General features: G+C 29.8%; 1 protein-coding gene across 2 annotated transcripts in view; it reads left to right on the top strand.

The window, feature by feature from the left end:
• Positions 1 to 16,250, top strand: part of mvb12bb (multivesicular body subunit 12Bb) — a 138,289-nt gene extending 122,039 nt beyond the window's left edge. For both annotated transcript variants that reach the window (XM_056463276.1, XM_056463275.1), the window contains exons 8-10: positions 770 to 828; positions 3,332 to 3,391; positions 13,469 to 16,250. In XM_056463276.1, coding sequence (XP_056319251.1) covers positions 770 to 828; positions 3,332 to 3,391; positions 13,469 to 13,525 — 176 coding nt within the window. In that variant the 3' untranslated portion in view covers positions 13,526 to 16,250. The remainder of the gene's footprint in view (positions 1 to 769; positions 829 to 3,331; positions 3,392 to 13,468) is intronic.
• Positions 16,251 to 17,620: the final 1,370 nt, after the last annotated feature.

The raw sequence follows: 17,620 nt of genomic DNA, 5'->3' as shown, positions 1-17,620 counted from the left end.
GCTCGTTTGTTTGGTAGAATGCTAATTATACCACCGCACTCTTGGCAAGTCCTCTTTCAATCCACCTCTCTCTTTCTTCCTCGCTCTCGCTTTCTCTCGCCGAGCCCAACACTCAGGCTCATTTTCATGCAAATTGATATCCGCCGAATGTTTTGTCTCTCTCTTTCCCCTTTTTCTTTCGACGTGTGCGAGTGGGGCTTTGTTTTTGGAGTCGAACGTCTCCCTGACAAGACAGGATCAGGAATAATCAAGAGTAATTAACAGGGAAAGAGGGAGGAGAGCGTGCGGGGGGGCCTTCAAATACAGTGCTGGAGAAAAAAAAATAAAAAAGCTTTCATCTCGCTTTGTCTGAGGGGATTGCAGGAACTTTCCGTCTTCTGCTATTTTCGGCTATTAGATGATTTGTTTTCAGAGCATAGCCAAAATCGAAGGCATTTGTTTGCTGTTCATATTTTATATATTTTTTTATCATAATTTGTTTTTGCACTTATTTTTATTGTTACTTTATATTGCGGTTAATTAGCCATGTTATTGGCCAGTAGTGGAGTTTAATTGTTGTCCCTGGCAGCCACTTCCTTGACAGTTTCTGCTCTCTGATTCTACAGTCTTTTTTTCTGTCTGATCAAATATGTCAGCTCAACTGTTTCATGTCCATTCATTTATGTTTTTGGTGTGATCATTTTCAGTTAGTTTGTCAATTATAAAGACATAAACCTGTTCAAGATGATGGCCACTTCATCATCACTTATGTTTTTGTTTTGTTTTTCAGCTATGGATGATATTCCTTTTATGGTCTCCCAAAAGTCTACCTCCAAAAGCAAAGATGATGTAAGTGTTTAAAAAATAAATGTGTGATGTAAGTATTTTAAAAGTGCCTTTAATATAATATAATATAATATAATATAATATAATATAATATAATATAATATAATATAATATAATATAATATAATATAATATAATATAATATAATATAATACGATATGATATAATATAATATAATATAATACAATACAATACAATACAATATAATATAATACAATATGATTTAAAATAATATAATATAATATAATATAATATAATATAATATAAAACAATACAATACAATACAATACAAAATAAAATAAAATAATATAATATAATACAATACAATACAATATAAAATAATATAATATAATATAATATAATACAGTACAGTACAATACAATACAATACAATATAAAATAAAATAAAATAAAATAATATGATATAATACAATATAATATAATATAATATAATATAATATAAAATTGTTACTGTATAAAGTATTATCATTTGTTCATTCCCTCTTTCATGCCTTGCTCCATATTATTAACCCTTGTGCACTGTTCAAATTTCAATGGAAGTCAATGGGGCGAAAACAGCCACCAACAGTAAATTAGAGAGAATTTATTTTTTTTAATTATCAAAAACAATGCATCAAGGGGAATGTTGTTTCACATGTCCTAGACTTTGATAAAATGTTTTTTAAAAACCCAGTCCACAAATACTTTTTATATTGAAAATGTCATTTTGTGTGTGTTTTTTTCACCAAATCAGTGACATCATTTATGAATTTGGCAATTAAAGAGTTAAAACCCGGTAATTTTCTAAACAATTTAGTAGTTTTGATCAGGTTAATTAACAGATTTATGCAAAAATATTTGAAAAAATATGTATCTGATGCATTTGCACAGCAGTTTAATTTAGTGGATGTTTTCATCCCGAACACAACAAAAGGATAGTAAATTTGGCCAGAGTGTATTGTTGAAGTTTTTTTTAGAAATTCAAAGCATTTTCTGAAAATATGTGTTAAAATAAGACTTGTCACAAAAAGAATCATTCTGCTAGCTGAAAAACAAAAAAGGTTATGGCCAAATTAAGACTCAATATCACCCCAGATATTGGGTGCACACAACAGCACACAAGGGTTAAAGATACTAATGGTACTTAATACACTACAAAAAAAAAAAAAGAGCAGGGGTTTAACTTCGGCATCCTGGCCAAATTTGTCCACTGGCCTCTGTCCTTCATGGCTTCCTAACCATCTCCATATCATAATTGGCTTCATCACTCCTCTTCACCAATCAGCTGGGGTGTGGTGTGCGGTCTGGCGCAATATGGTTGCTGTCGCATCATCCAGGTGGGTGCTGCACACTGGTGGTGGATGAGGAGAGCCTCATATACAGTAGGAGATCCTATATACAGTATAAATAGTCAGAATTATTATTAGCCCCCCTGAATTATTTCCCCACCTGTTTATTTTTTTCCCTAATTTCTGTTCAGCGGAGAGATTTCTTCAACACATTTCTAAGCATAAAAGTTTTAATAACTCATTTCTAATAACTGATTTATTTGATCTTTGCCATGAAGACAGTAAAAAATATTTTACTAGAAAATGTTCAAGACACTTCTATACAGCTTAAAGTGAAATTTAAAGGCTTATCTAGGTTAATTAGGTTAACTACGCAGGTTAGGGTAAGCACGTTATTGTATAATGATGGTTTGTTCTTTAGACAACATGAAAAAATATATAGCTTAAAGGGGCTAAATTTTTTATGTTAAAATGGTTTTAAAAAATTAAAAAACGCTTTTATTCTAGCTGAAATAAAACAAATAAGACTTTCTCCAGAAGAAAAAATATTTTTAGACATACTGTGAAAATTTCCTGGCTCTGTTGAACATCATTTGGAAAATATTTTAAAAAGAAAAAAAATCAAAGGGGGGCTAATAATTCTGACTTCAACTATATATATATATATATATATATATATATATATATATATATATATATATATATATATATATATATATATATATATATATATATATATATATATATATATTAAATATTGCACTTTTAATACTATTTGGTCATTCAATGTCAGACCTAATATGTTGTTGTTGTTATTATTATTATTATTATTATTATTATTATTATTATTATTATTATTATTATTATTTGATTCAAGTTAAAAATATATTATATTATATTATATTATATTATATTATATTATATTATATTATATTATATTATATTATATTATATTATATTATATTAAAATGTTTTTGTGTCTGTGCTGTTGTCTGCAGTCAGAGCTGTTCTGCTGTAATGAATGTGTGCTGATGATGTTCACAGTCAGGCTCATGGAGGGCCATTTGGCCTCTGTCACAAGAGCTCTGTTTCTATTGTCAGAGAGAGAATGAGAGCGAGAGGATTAAAGATCTTCAACATGCTTATTTAACCATGAACCGCTCTCATGACTCCTCTGTCTGGTTTCATATCTCAGCTTTTCTTCTTCTTCTTTTCACAGATAGAACCACTTCCCATCTTGAACATTTCCATCAAATCACCACAGGAGATTGAGGAGGAAGTAAGTTTATACACCTACAGGTAGTATTATTTAGTTTTTTTTTTTTTTTGTAATTTATTACATGATGTAAATGTGGAGCTAGTGATAGTTAGCAATATTAAAATTATTCATATTTTTACTGATATTAGTAAAAGTCTAATTGTTATTAAATTGTTCATTAATAATATATAAAAACATTATAATATGTGTATATATTTCATGAATAATAATAATAACAATTATTATTACTATTATTTTCATCATTATTATTTATTATTATTTTTTTATTTAATTTTTAGGTAATTGATTTATACAAATTATACAAATGTGGTGTAAGTGAATAAAAAATATTTTGGTATAATAAAATTGCAGTGAAGGTATTTCCGTAGGAGGATGCAATGAAGTGACAAAACATTTATTTATTTATTTATTTATTTATTTATTTATTTATTTATTTATTTATTTATTTATTTATGTGTAATAAATGAATGAATGAATGAATGAATGAATGAATGAATGAATGATTTATTTATTTATTTATTTATTTATTTATTTATTTATTTATTTATTTATGTGTAATAAATGAATGAATGAATGAATGAATGAATGAATGAATGATTTATTTATTTATTTATTTATTTATTTATTTATTTATTTATTTATTTATGTGTAAATGAATGAATGAATTATTTATTTATATTAAATCAATTTATAATTATAATTTATAATTGCTGATTCGAGCCTCGGCTGGGTCAGTTCTGTGTGGAGTTTGCATGTTCACCCTACATTCGCGTGGGTTTTCTCCGGGTGCCCCGGTTTCCTCCACAGTCCAAAGACATGTGGTACAGGTGAATTGGGTAGGCTAAATTGGTTGTAGTGTATGTGTGTGAATGAGTGTGTATGGATGACCCCAGATTAATAAAGGGACTAAGCCAAAAATGAATTAATAAATAGCTAGTTGTTTAGTAGTGTAAATGTCTTATTTATTTATTTATTTATTTATTTATTTATTTATTTATTTATTTATTTATTTATTTATTTAGTTAGTTAGTTAGTTAGTTAGTTAGTTATGTAAATGTATTAATTATTTATTAAGTTAGTTAGTTAGTTAGTTAGTTAGTTACTTAGTTGTATAAAAATATTAGTTAGTTAGTTAGTTAGTTAGTTAGTTAGTTAGTTAGTTAGTTAGTTTGTTAGTTAGTTAGTTAGTTAGTTAGTTAGCTAGCTAGCTAGCTAGCTAGTTAGTTAGCTAGCTAGCTAGCTAGCTAGTTAGCTAGTTAGCTATGTAAATGTATTAATTGTTTATTAAGTTAGTTAGTTACTTAGTCAGTTAGTTGGTTGGTTAGTTAGTTAGTTAGTTAGTTAGTTAGTTAGTTAGTTAGTTAGTTAGTTAGTTAGTTAGTTGCGTAAATGTATTTTATTTTATTTTTTTATTATTTGTGTAATTGTATTATTTATTTATTTGTTTAGTTTGTTAGTTATTTAATTTGGTAAATGTACTATTTATTTATTTATGTATTTATTTATTTAGTTAGTTATTTATTTAGTTAGTTAATTAGTTTTGTAAATTTATTTATTCATTTATTTATTTTATATTTTTTGTTGTAATGGTAATACCACGAACAGCAATACCATCAGTAAAATAAAAAAATCTGCAAAATGAAGCAGTGCAAATCAGTTTACAGTCTGTAATTTCAATTAAAAAGAACTTGCGAACAATACACAAAACTGATAAAGAATTTTATGACATATAGAATACCTGTAATGAAGAATCTGAAAGCAGCAGCAGGCTTTAGTTTCTGTCTTTGTTTAGCTGTATATATTTACTGAGAGTTTGACCCTCCTCCTCTCGTCTCGTCTCCTTCAGTGTGTGATGAGGAGCAGCAGAGCAGTGTGAAGGAGGGGGATTCATTAATTACAGGCTAACGCCCCTGAACGTGCAGATGAAGTAAAGCACAGATAGTGTAAGAGTGCTGGGTTTAGTGAGGTGGGCGACAGCACAAGATTAATGGAGAAGCTGCCCTGATAATGAGAATCAGTGTGAGAGCATCCACTGCTATTGTTCTGCAGCCGCAGCCGCGACCTGAACGCAGATCCACTGACACACGGTCAAAAACACACCACGGGACCGTCCTGCTCCAGATCACTCACTACTGCTAGATCAACCACTGACATGAACAAAAAAAATCCTTTTAAACCAGTTAATGTATTGCCCAGATACTGTTGAAGTCAACATTATTAGCCCTTCTGTGATTTTTTTTTTCTTTATCAAATATTTCCTAAATGATGTTTAACAGAGCAAGGAATTTTTCACAGTATTTCCTATAATATTTTTCTTCTTCTGGGGAAAGTCTTATTTGTTTTATTTTGGCTAGAATAAAAGCGTTTTTAAATTTTTTATGAAACCATTTTAAGGTCAATATTATGAGCCCCTTTCTTCGATAATCAACAGAGCAAACCACTGTTATCCAATGATTTGCCTAATTACCCTAACTTGCCTAATTAACAGTAGTTAATAATTAAGCCTTTAAATGTCACTTTAAGCTGAATACTAGTATCTGGAAATATATCTAATAAAATATTATTTACTATCATCATGGCAAAGATAAAATAAATCAGTTATTAGAAATGAGTTGTTTAGAAATGTGTTGAAGAAATATTTCCATTAAACAGAATGTAAAACCCAATATGCATATATATATATATATATATATATATATATATATATATATATATATATATATATATATATATATATATAAAACCCATAACCCATTTCTATTCCTTTCTATGTATTAATTTCTCAATGAAGGTAAAGAAAGATAATACATTTAAATTCAAACAAGTTATTGCAAAAAGATAAAAATACAAACTACAAAGTTTCAACAGAATTTTTCAACTTGATTTTTCCTGTTTATTTAAAAGTTTATGTATTATTTTTCCCCAAGATTTTAATTTGGGTGTCCTAATTTTTAAAATGCTAATGTATATGCACAAATATATTTTAGCATTCTATAGAAAAATATTAATTACATTTTATTGTGTTCTTGCACAATTATTAATGGCAATGTATAATGGTAAATCTTTAGAATAAGGTTTAATTTGTTAACCTTAAACATTAAAACATGTGCAACTAACAAAACTAACAAGGAACATATGAATAACACATTTTAAATTTGTGTACATTTACTAGGTTTTATTATTGGTACTACTATGGCAAATACTAAAAGCACTACAACAACAACAATAACAATAACAATAATAATAATAATAATAATAATAATAATAATAATAATAATAATAATAATAATAATAATAATAGTAGTAGTAGTAATAATATTTACATTTTGGATGAATAGAAAGTACATAATAATATAAATAAAAATAAATAAAAGCTATTTGTGTCAAAATTACATTATTCATACAAACTAGCAATGATAAAACATTTTTAAAAACATTATTAACACTAGACAACGTTGAATAATTGCTGTGAAATATGTTGGTCATCCATAATTCATGTTGGTTAATCCATAAGTTTATGTAAACATATGATTTTATTTTAAAGTGATACGTTTGTGTGTGTGTTTGTGCGTGTATGCATGTGTGTATATTTTAATACAAAAATGTATATGTAAAAATGCATTGCTTTCTGTTTGAGTCCTTAGTACACTCAAAAAATATGTCTGTTGTTTGTTCGAACTACTTATTTAAAATGAGCTGAATGAGGTTTTTTTTTTCGAGACAACTTAATTGTTTTATATTCAATCAACTTAAATTTGTAAAAACTTATATGCTAACTTAATTTCTTCATGTTGTCTCAACACAAATCGATTGTGTGGAACCCAGCGTTTTGTTTTTTTTACAGTGTATAACTATAATAATCTGTATAAAAAATGTAGGATTCCACACAATTAATTCATGTTGTCCCAACACAAATTTTGTAACCATTAAATTAACTCAGTTGTTTTTACAAATTTGAGTGGATTGAACATGAAACATTTAAGTTGTCCCAAAAAATCTCAAGAATTATGTTGTTTCAGCTTATTTTAAATAAGTAGTCTAAACAAGCAGCAAATATATATATATATATATATATATATATATATATATATATATATATATATATATATATATATATATATATATATATATATATATATATATATATATTTGTTTTTTTTTGTTTTTTTGAGTGTGTTATTAATTTTGTAGTGCTGCTTGTAATCAAATATCATCATTGTTATTATAGGAATTAATTGTGAAAATACGGAAGCTGTAATGTAAAGAGTTATTAAGTAGTTACTAAAATCTCTGTTTTAATATGAATGTATAATTAATGTCGAATGCATATTTCTAGTAGTGTGTGTTTCTAGAATGGTCCTGTATTCTTTCATTAGTCTCTGCATGAGAACTTCTCCACTCAAGGCCTTCACGCACATCCTAATTGACTGATTGCTAATTCTATTAAAAACACATTCATTAAAAACAGGCATTTTGTGACATTAAACATATGCACATGTAATTGCGGAAAAGCGTCGTAATCACAATCGGGTCCGTGGAAAAGACTGCTCTCTAACAAGCATCACTTCAGCCATTTCTTTCTTTCTTTCTTTCTTTTTTTTCCTTTTCATTTTTTTCATGTTGAAGATGTTGGTTCCAGCAATTACGCATTCTTTTCATTTCCCAAATGATTTGCAAAACTCGTCGAGATTATAATTGCTTTTAGCCACGCATATCTAATTTGTGTCTTTTTAAGTGTTAATTAGTTCGTGATTTGAGCTGACGTCTTTATGTAGTTTGCACAGCTGAAAAATGTTATTGAAGGGAGGCTAATGATTCGCCGTGTGTGGATGTGCGTGCCTGTGTGTGTGTGCGTACTTTAAAAACTACCTAGAATATATGTTGAAGCATTAAGCTGCTAGCAAAAACATTTTTTATGCACTTGTTAGTTTTGAGATTTTGAGCTTTCTGGCTTTTAATTTTTCTTTTCCTGTAGATTTCTATTACAGTATATACATTTTCATACTCTGATCCATATATCTCCGCCTTAGCAGCATTTATATACACCAAACTGCACAATTCTATTCATACTTGTATTCTGAAGTTTTTTGAAATATGGGTTGATAAAAAGAGATTTCCAAAATCCCCTCTGTAAAAATAAAATATTTTCTAATTATAGATTCTGATTCTAATTAGATAGATAGATAGATAGACAGACAGACAGACAGACAGACAGACAGACAGACAGACAGACTGACCTTAAATAAATAAACCCTAAAATAAAATGCAGGATCCTGACTTCATTCAATGTTCTGATTGTGTCATAAATTGTACACTGTAAAAAATAAATAAATAAATAAATAAATAAATAACATAAAATATATATATATATATATATATATATATATATATATATATATATATATATATATATATATATATATATATATATATATATATATATATGGATTTTGAAACGTTCACCTGTGCAATTTAACAAAATTACTTTTATTGTCATATTAGTGTTTTGAAACAATATATTGTATAAGAAATAATGTATAAAGAATTAGTAAAATAACAGAACAGGGTCTGGCAGTTTATTTCTGTATTATTTTACAGTGTATTAGCATGATTAATGAAATTATGCATCATTTATACATATATAAAACCTTTGAAACTGTTAATATACTCTCTCAGACATAAAGGTACAAAAGCAGCTGTCTCTGTACCTTTATGTCTGTCTCAATTTCCTCTGTAACTGTTACCTTTTTTAAAAGGTGCACTTTTGTACTTAAACTGTACTTTTTTGTACTTAAAGGTCCACGGTGATACCTTAAAGGTACTACAAGGTACACTTTTGTCCTTTATATGTACTAATATATACCTTGAAGGTAAAAGTATGGACCTTTAAGGTAAAGTGTATCTTTTGAAACGGTGACAGCTTTTTGTTTCTGAGAGTGTAAGCAATCAGCTGGGGAACTATTAGCATAGTTTTTATCAGGCCTATTCACCTGCAGTGTCTATATCTATTTGCAGTGTGTGTATCTGTATTTATATGTAAATATATATATATATATATATATATATATATATATATATATATATATATATATATATATATATATATATATATATATATATATATATATATATATATATATATTACTATTTATTAATATTTATTCTTTATTAAATATTACCGTTTTTAGAGGGAATTCTTGGAATCTTTTTATCAGGCCTATTCACCTGCAGTGTCTATATCTAATTGCAGTCTGTGTATCTGTATTTATATGTAAATATATATATATATATATATATATATATATATATATATATATATATATATATATATATATATATATATATATATATATATATATATATATATATATATTACTATTTATTAATATTTATTCTTTATTAAATATTACCGTTTTTAGAGGGAATTCTTGGAATCTTTTTATCAGGCCTATTCACCTGCAGTGTCTATATCTAATTGCAGTCTGTGTATCTGTATTTATATGTAAATATATATATATATATATATATATATATATATATATATATATATATATATATATATATATATATATATATATATATATATATATATATTACTATTTATTAATATTTATTCTTTATTAAATATTACCGTTTTTAGAGGGAATTCTTGGAATCTTTTTATCAGGCCTATTCACCTGCAGTGTCTATATCTATTTGCAGTCTGTGTATCTATATTTATGTGTAAACAAATACATAAATATTACTATTTATTAATATTTATTCTTTATTAAATATTACTGTTTTTAGAGGGAATTCTTGGAATCTTTTTTATCACTTTGTAACCTTTTTTAAATAAAATGATCATAAAAAATATTTGTAGAATAAAATGCTGTACTGTATATCATCAAGCAAATGATGTCTGCACATATCTCTCTGTAATAACCTTCAGAATATTGATATAAATGTAACTGAACTCCCGTGAATGTAGTGCTGCTGAGGTGGAGAATTATGTTTCAACGAAAGAAAAATAAAACTAATTTCTGAGAAAATTGCAGATGTACTTCAATTTAAATCAACAACAAAATAATTTAAGTGTATTTTGGATATTTTGAATTCTTTACATTAGACTGAAGAAAACAATAAATACAAAAATAGAAAAAGCTCAAAATCTCAAAACTGACAGACAGAAACTCTGTTTTGCTCTATGAAATATGTACAAAACTATAAAGCTTGACACTTTCGGCCAGATAAGACCTCTGTGTGTGTATGTGTGCATGTACATTACGGTCTTGTGAGAGGTAGAAAGAGACGGAGAGGACGCCCAGAGAGCAGACGGCTAGATATATTCAAATGAAGGGGGAATTAATGAAGACAACATGTCACATATTTGGGTCTGCTGTGAGCAGGAACAGGAAATGAAGATCTGCTCATCTGGGCTCGTGTCGCTCATGTCCCGCGTGTCACTGTTCTGTCACGGGCCGGTGTAAAAATGGCAGGCGGTGATACATGCACTCTGTGATAACAGCCCATTCCTTCCCATCCATCATTTGCAGACGTGCACGCACACACAGTCGTACTTGTTTATTTATTACTTAGTCAGGTGCTGCGTGTGACTTTTTATTATAACTAAGCGGCGTGTGACATGTGACATGCTGGTGGAAGTTGTCGTTTTGCTTCAGGAGGAGAGAGAGAGAGAGAGAGAGAGAGAGAGAGAGAGAGAGAGAGAGAGAGAGAGAAGAGCTGTGTTGTGTGATCCTCCAGCATCCCCTAGTGCTGTATGTCTGCATTACATTTTACAGGTATTTTGATAAGAGCAAAAGTAAGATGATAAAAGCAGGGTTATTAGAAAAATAAAATGAAATCCTTGCTGTTACTTAAATGTTAACTGAATTATTATAATAATTATTATTATTATTAGTAGTAGTAGTAGTAGTAGTCAGTGTTGGGGAAAGTTACTTTTAAAAAGTAATGCATTACAATATTGAGTTACTCCCCAAAAAAGTAACTAGCTGCGTTTCATAGTTACTTTTTATGGTAAGTAATTCATTACATTACTTTTTAGTTACTTTTGTGTTACTTTTTATTACCTGGCTGAGGCTTAATCTCTTTCAGAACTTTTTTTTTAATATAGGAGCTCTGCAATTAACAATGCACTGTATAACCAACACCTTAAAAACACACCAAAATGGGAGGAGGCTTAGAAAAATGCAATCTCCCTAAGTGTATGTATTAGAGTAAAAGCAATGCAGCTGAAAATTCTACATCGAGCTCACATCTCTCCCTCATGGAGGCACAAGTTTAAAGAGGAGTTGTCAACGATGTGTTTGAAATGTAAACAGAGGAACCTTGTTCATTGTTTCTAGACTACTAAACTTTTAGATGTTTTATTTCATGAGAGGTGGGATCCATTTTTGTTGCATATGGGTTTAAACATAACCTCCATACTCATCAGAGGGTTGATTTTGTGAAGGTTCTGAGAGGGTCAGATCTTGTAAAGGTTTGTGGTGTACGAATATGCAAAATCTCTAGTTGATCTTTTATTTATTATTTTTTTTGCTTAATTTAACTATTATTATTATTATTATTATTATTATTATTACATTTTTCTCTTCCCCTGTTCTGTTCATTTGTGTTGTTGTATCTGTATTGCCTGAAAATGTTATAAATACATTATAGAAAAAATGGATAATGTTATCTGAGAACTTCCTGACCCCAGAGCAACAGTATACACTGTATAAACAGATTATTGAAAGCTTAAAACAATGTGTTTGCTACTTTTATACTATTTGTCTTAATTAAAATCACTGTCCATTGAAACTATAATCCCCTTTTCCTTCGATACGTTTAAAATAATGAACCCGTTCTATCATTGACTACTTAATTCATTGAGACTAATTTTAATTCAGCAATTTATTTTTAAAGCTAATTAATTAAACTAAAAAGTAATCCGCATTACAGTTTTTAAAAAGTAACTCAAATATTTTTACTTATTTTTTAAAAGTAAAGCATTATTTTACTCGTTTCTTAGAAAAGTGATATTTAAGCTTGCGTTACTTGTAATGCATTACCCCCAAAACTGGTAGTAGTAGTAGCAGTATCAGTAGCAGTAGTAGTAGTAGTAGTAGCAGTAGTTGTAGTAGTAGTGGTAGTAGTAGTTGTTGTTGTAGTAGCAGAAAAAAAAAGCATCCTAACCTTAGTATCCTTTTTATTTTGGGCAGATCATTCCACTGTGGCAACCACTAATAAAGTAGTTTGTTTGTTTGTTTTTACTTATTTTATTTTGTCCTATTTTATTTTACCTTGCATTATTCAGAAAGATTCAATAACTAAAATTAAGCAAATGTTATTTAGTAAATATGTTTACATTTAGCCTTATTACTAAAAAAGTAATAATAATACACAATGTTAAATAGCTATAGCTACTATGAATTAGGTTTGGAGAACATAATAATAATAATAATAATAATAATAATAATAATAATAATAATAATAATAATAATAATAATAATAATAATAATAATATGTCTGTGCTTAATTTTTTTAATCTTGCTTTGTCTTAAGGTTATATCATGGCCTAGGTTAGAATTAGGCACTGCATTGATATAGTGTCAGGAACTTTAAATGTAATACGTGAATTAAAAAATAACAACAACAACAATTCAAAAGCTTAAATGATATTTGCCTTCTTGATGCAGTGGTTGTGCTTTTGCTCACATACACGTGGAGGCGCTGTTTAGCAGCATTTACCAGACAGCGATAGATATAAAACACTTAGGGATAGTCCACCTAAAATGTAAATGTACCCACCCTTTACTGACCTTCAAATGGTTCCAAATGCTTTATTTATTTATTGTTTATTATTTTATTTTTTATTTATTTATTTTTTTTGTTAAACACAAAAGAAAAAGATTTTTCAGAATACATTTTCAGTTTAGGGTATACTGTACCTTTAATTCTAGAAAATATGAAGCAAAAAATACAATGCAAACATTTCATTATCATGAATAATATCATTGTCAGAATTTTTGTTGCTGTTGGTGTTGTTGTTGAACTGCAGAAGTCATCTTTTTTTGTCTGTTTTTGTTTGTTTTACAGTACAAATATTGTTTCAACACTGAACACAGCGCTGCAGCTTTCACATGGAGCCAGTGACTTGAAGACTGACCTCATAACACTAGAGTAAACCAGAGTGCAGTGAGCCCACATTTACATCTACAATAATAGTTTATTGTAGCCCTCATCCACAGTAACTATCAATCAGAAAAAAAGGTTTATGCACACTTGAGCCTTTTTTAAGTATACAGTTTTTGATTCCCCAAAGAAGCATTCGGTGAACATTTCTCATTTATTTAGTGTAAGAATCATTTAAAAATATATAATATATAATTAAAAAAAGACCTTACTGAAACATTGAAACGTTCTATGGATTTTCAAAGGTTCTTCCTGGAACCATCAGCCCAAGTATAAAGTATCGTTATGTATTGGAAATTCCATAGTGGGCACATATTGTATGTGTGCAGCCTGATTGTTTTAACTGTGTACAGTGTAGGTGCAGCTCACAATTGTGCTGTAACTTTGTTTTGCACTACTACGTTGGTCCACAAGATCTGCTGCAGGTTAAGAAAACACATGCAAAAAGAAAAACACTTTCAAATTGACAAAACATATTTATCAATTTGAAAACACACACACACACACAAACACACACACACACACACATAATTCTCACAGCACAAGCAAATAATCTTTACAGTAACACTTTAAGCTGTCATTTTTTTTCTATGTACGTACTAAAATAATTACAATGTAATTAATTATGCATAATTACACATAACTAACATCAAACCTAACCCTCATTCTAACCCTAACCATATAGTAGGTATATGCAATTAATTAATATTACTTAGTATTTAAATAAATTGTTGCATGGTAACGAGTACACCTTAAAATGAATTGTAACCAGATCTTCTTTCACATGACAAGTGACAATTTCATTTGGAAAAAATCAAGTCCTCTCCTGCTTTTTCATTTGGGCTGCAAGTGTTGTTTTGTGATGACTGTAAATGTTATGTTCTCAGAGCTTTCTGTTCTGTTTTAAACAGGGTTTTGTTGTTGTTTTTGCGGCTGTTTTAATAAGGATATTAATGTGATCTGCACTAAAATCATTCTAATATAAACTACTACATAATTTTTTACAAATTTTATTTAAATACATTTAGTTGTTTTTATTGTTATTATTATTGTTATTATTATTATTATTATTATTAGGCTGCATGGTGGTGCAGTGGGTAGCATGTTTGCCTCACAGCAAGAAGGTTACTGGTTCGAGCCTCGGCTGAGTCAGTTGCCGTTCCTGTGGGGAGCATGTTCTCCCCTCTTCGTGTGGGTTTCCTCCGGGTGTTCCGGTTTCCCCCACAAGTCCAAAGACGTGGTACAGGTGAATTGGGTAGGCTAAATTGTCCATAGTGTATGTGTGTGAATGGGTATGTATGGATGTTTCCCAGTGATGGGTTACTGCTGGAAGGGCATCCGCTGCGTAAAACATATGCTGGATAAGTTGGCAGTTCATTACGCTGTGGCGACCCCAGATTAATAAAGGGACTAAGCCAAAAATTGAATGAATGAATTATTATTATTATTATTATTATTATTATTTGATTATGGGTGTTGGGATATACTGATATTGACTATAATCAAGAAAGAATAATCAAACAAACACATAAATAAATAAATAAATAAATAAATAAATAAATAAATAAATAAATAAATAAATAAATAAATAAATGAATAATTCACATTGTTAATTAAAAGAGACATAATATACCAACTTTGGTGATAACCATAATATTTCAAATGAGCAGTACACATAAAAATCCAGCATTATTGCTTTTATGAAGCATTAAGCGCTCTCATTTAATTTCTTTCATTCATACTCAACACCAGAGGGCGTCCTCACACAGAATGTCCACAATGGGGTATATGCACAGCAAGTTTTTTCAGCTAGTGATAAACTTCCGGCGAAAGCTTAATGTGACTTTCAATTTCATATGGTTCCTTTTACAGCATCAGTGTTGTATTGTAATTACAGTACATCTAGTTAAACAGACTTAAGCATTCATTTAGTTGTTCAAGCTTAAAACAAGATGAAAGGTTGTGTAACCTAGCTCCGTCAGGATCAGCAGGTGAGCGCAGGAACTCCATTGAAAATACAGGGGTAAAGTAAACTGTCATATTTTAAAGATATGGCGGGGGGAAACTTAATTTACCATAGTGCTTCTTGCCTGGTCTGAGACCCACTTTATATTGTATATCTATCAGGCAGTGAAGATCACTAATAAAAAATAAATAAATAAATAAAATTATAATGGAAAGACTGGAATGCACTGGAAGCGCTGAGGCTGGCTGGCTGGCTGAAAATAATATCCATGTGCATATACACCAATAAGACATTTAGGAAATCATATAGACAAATATGACAAATACTTGTTGCTGTAGCTGCATAAATGCTGACAGAAATGTTTTGACTAGTGGAACATAAAGAGAATCAACGTACAACTTTAAGCCATCTTAGGTACTTTAATAAACATGATGTATATTTATGCAAATTTATACATCCTTAAAATACCAGGAAAAAGGTATAATTTATTCTTCAATTCAATTACTTTTTTTCTAACTTTCAAATGTTGCTAGAGTTTTGACTTAATTGAAATAGATTTGTGTAGATTTAAATTGTCATACTTGTGCTAAGCTGGAAAAATCTTACACTGTGTTAAACTAGAAATTGTGCACATTGTAGTCTCCTCTGTTAAGTGTAATTATCCCCTTTTGTGTGTGTGCATTGATATGATTTATTGCCTTAAAAATAAAATACAAAATAGAAAAAGCCTTTTATTTTATTTTGTTTTCATTCAGTAATATTTTGCAATAAGGTTTCATTTGTTACCCTAAGGTAACTATATTAGTTAATATGAACTAACACAAATTATTATAAACTGTTTAGTCATCTCGTTTAATGCTGATTTTACCATTTGGTAATAAATTATTTCAATTAAAAGTTATATCTTACAAAAACTTACGTTAAATAACTACTAAGAAATGGGTAGCACGGTGCCTAAGTCGTTAGCACTGTCGCCTCACAGCAGGAAAGTCGCTGGTTCGAGCCCCGGCTGGGTCAGTTGGCATTTCTGTGTGGAGTTTGCATGTTCTCCCTGTGTTGGTGTGGGTTTCCTCTGGGTGCTCACAGTCCAAAGACATGCGCTTTAGGTGAATAGAATAAACTGAATTGGTCCTAGTGTATGAGTGTGAATGTGAGGGTGTATGGGTGTTTTCCAGCAGCTGGAAGAGCATCCACAGCATGAAACTAATGCTGGATAAGTTGGTGGTTCATTCTGCCTTGGCAACTCCTGATTAATAAAGGGACTAAGCTGAAGGAAATACTGTAACAAATACACTTACTGGCTACTTTATTAGGTACACCTGTCCAACTGCTCGCAAACGCAGATTTCAAATCAGCCAATCACATGGCAGCAACTCAATGCATTTAAGCATGTAGACATGATCAAGACGATCTGCTGCAGTTCAAACCGAGCATCAGAATGGGGAAGAAAGAGAATTTAAGTGACTTTGAATGTGCCCTAGTTGTTGGTGCCAGACATGCTGGTCTGAGTATTTCAGAAACTGCTGATTCAGAGGTCAGAGGAGAATGGCCAGACTGGATCGAGCTGATAGAAAGGTAGCTGTAACTCAAATAACCACTCGTTACAACCATAGACTGTAAAATATATGGACATAGTATCCGTAACGTCACCCATAGATTTCTGAACACTGCAAAAGAAGCTACAAGTAGGCGCGGCCAACCGTCGCCATTTTGTTTGTATATCATCGCACCCACGGCGGGATACCAAAAGGGCAAAGAGGCGGAGAGTGAGCGGAGCTGCAGACACCTGCTGACACTTTGCTTAGACCTGGCAGACAGACTTTACTTTGGGAGAAACGCCTAACTAAATGTTAGTAAATGCAAGACTATTGATGAACTCCAGCATAACACTGTATGACAACGCTTCAGATGACTGTTCTAGAGCCTACAGCTAATCAATCTGTCAGATTCTGGAGTGCTTTATAAAACAATAAAACAAAAAAAATAAAACAAATACATTTATAGTGATGGTATATCAGTATATAATTTCACTCACCTGGAAAATAGAGGCCACGTGAATGGTTTGTGAGCACAGTTAAGTGCACATAGCA

Source organism: Danio aesculapii, chromosome 8, assembly GCF_903798145.1.
Source record: "Danio aesculapii chromosome 8, fDanAes4.1, whole genome shotgun sequence".
NCBI lineage: Eukaryota > Metazoa > Chordata > Actinopteri > Cypriniformes > Danionidae > Danio > Danio aesculapii.
The sequence above is the reverse complement of the archived record's forward strand: the minus strand, read 5'-3'. Positions and strand labels throughout refer to the sequence as shown.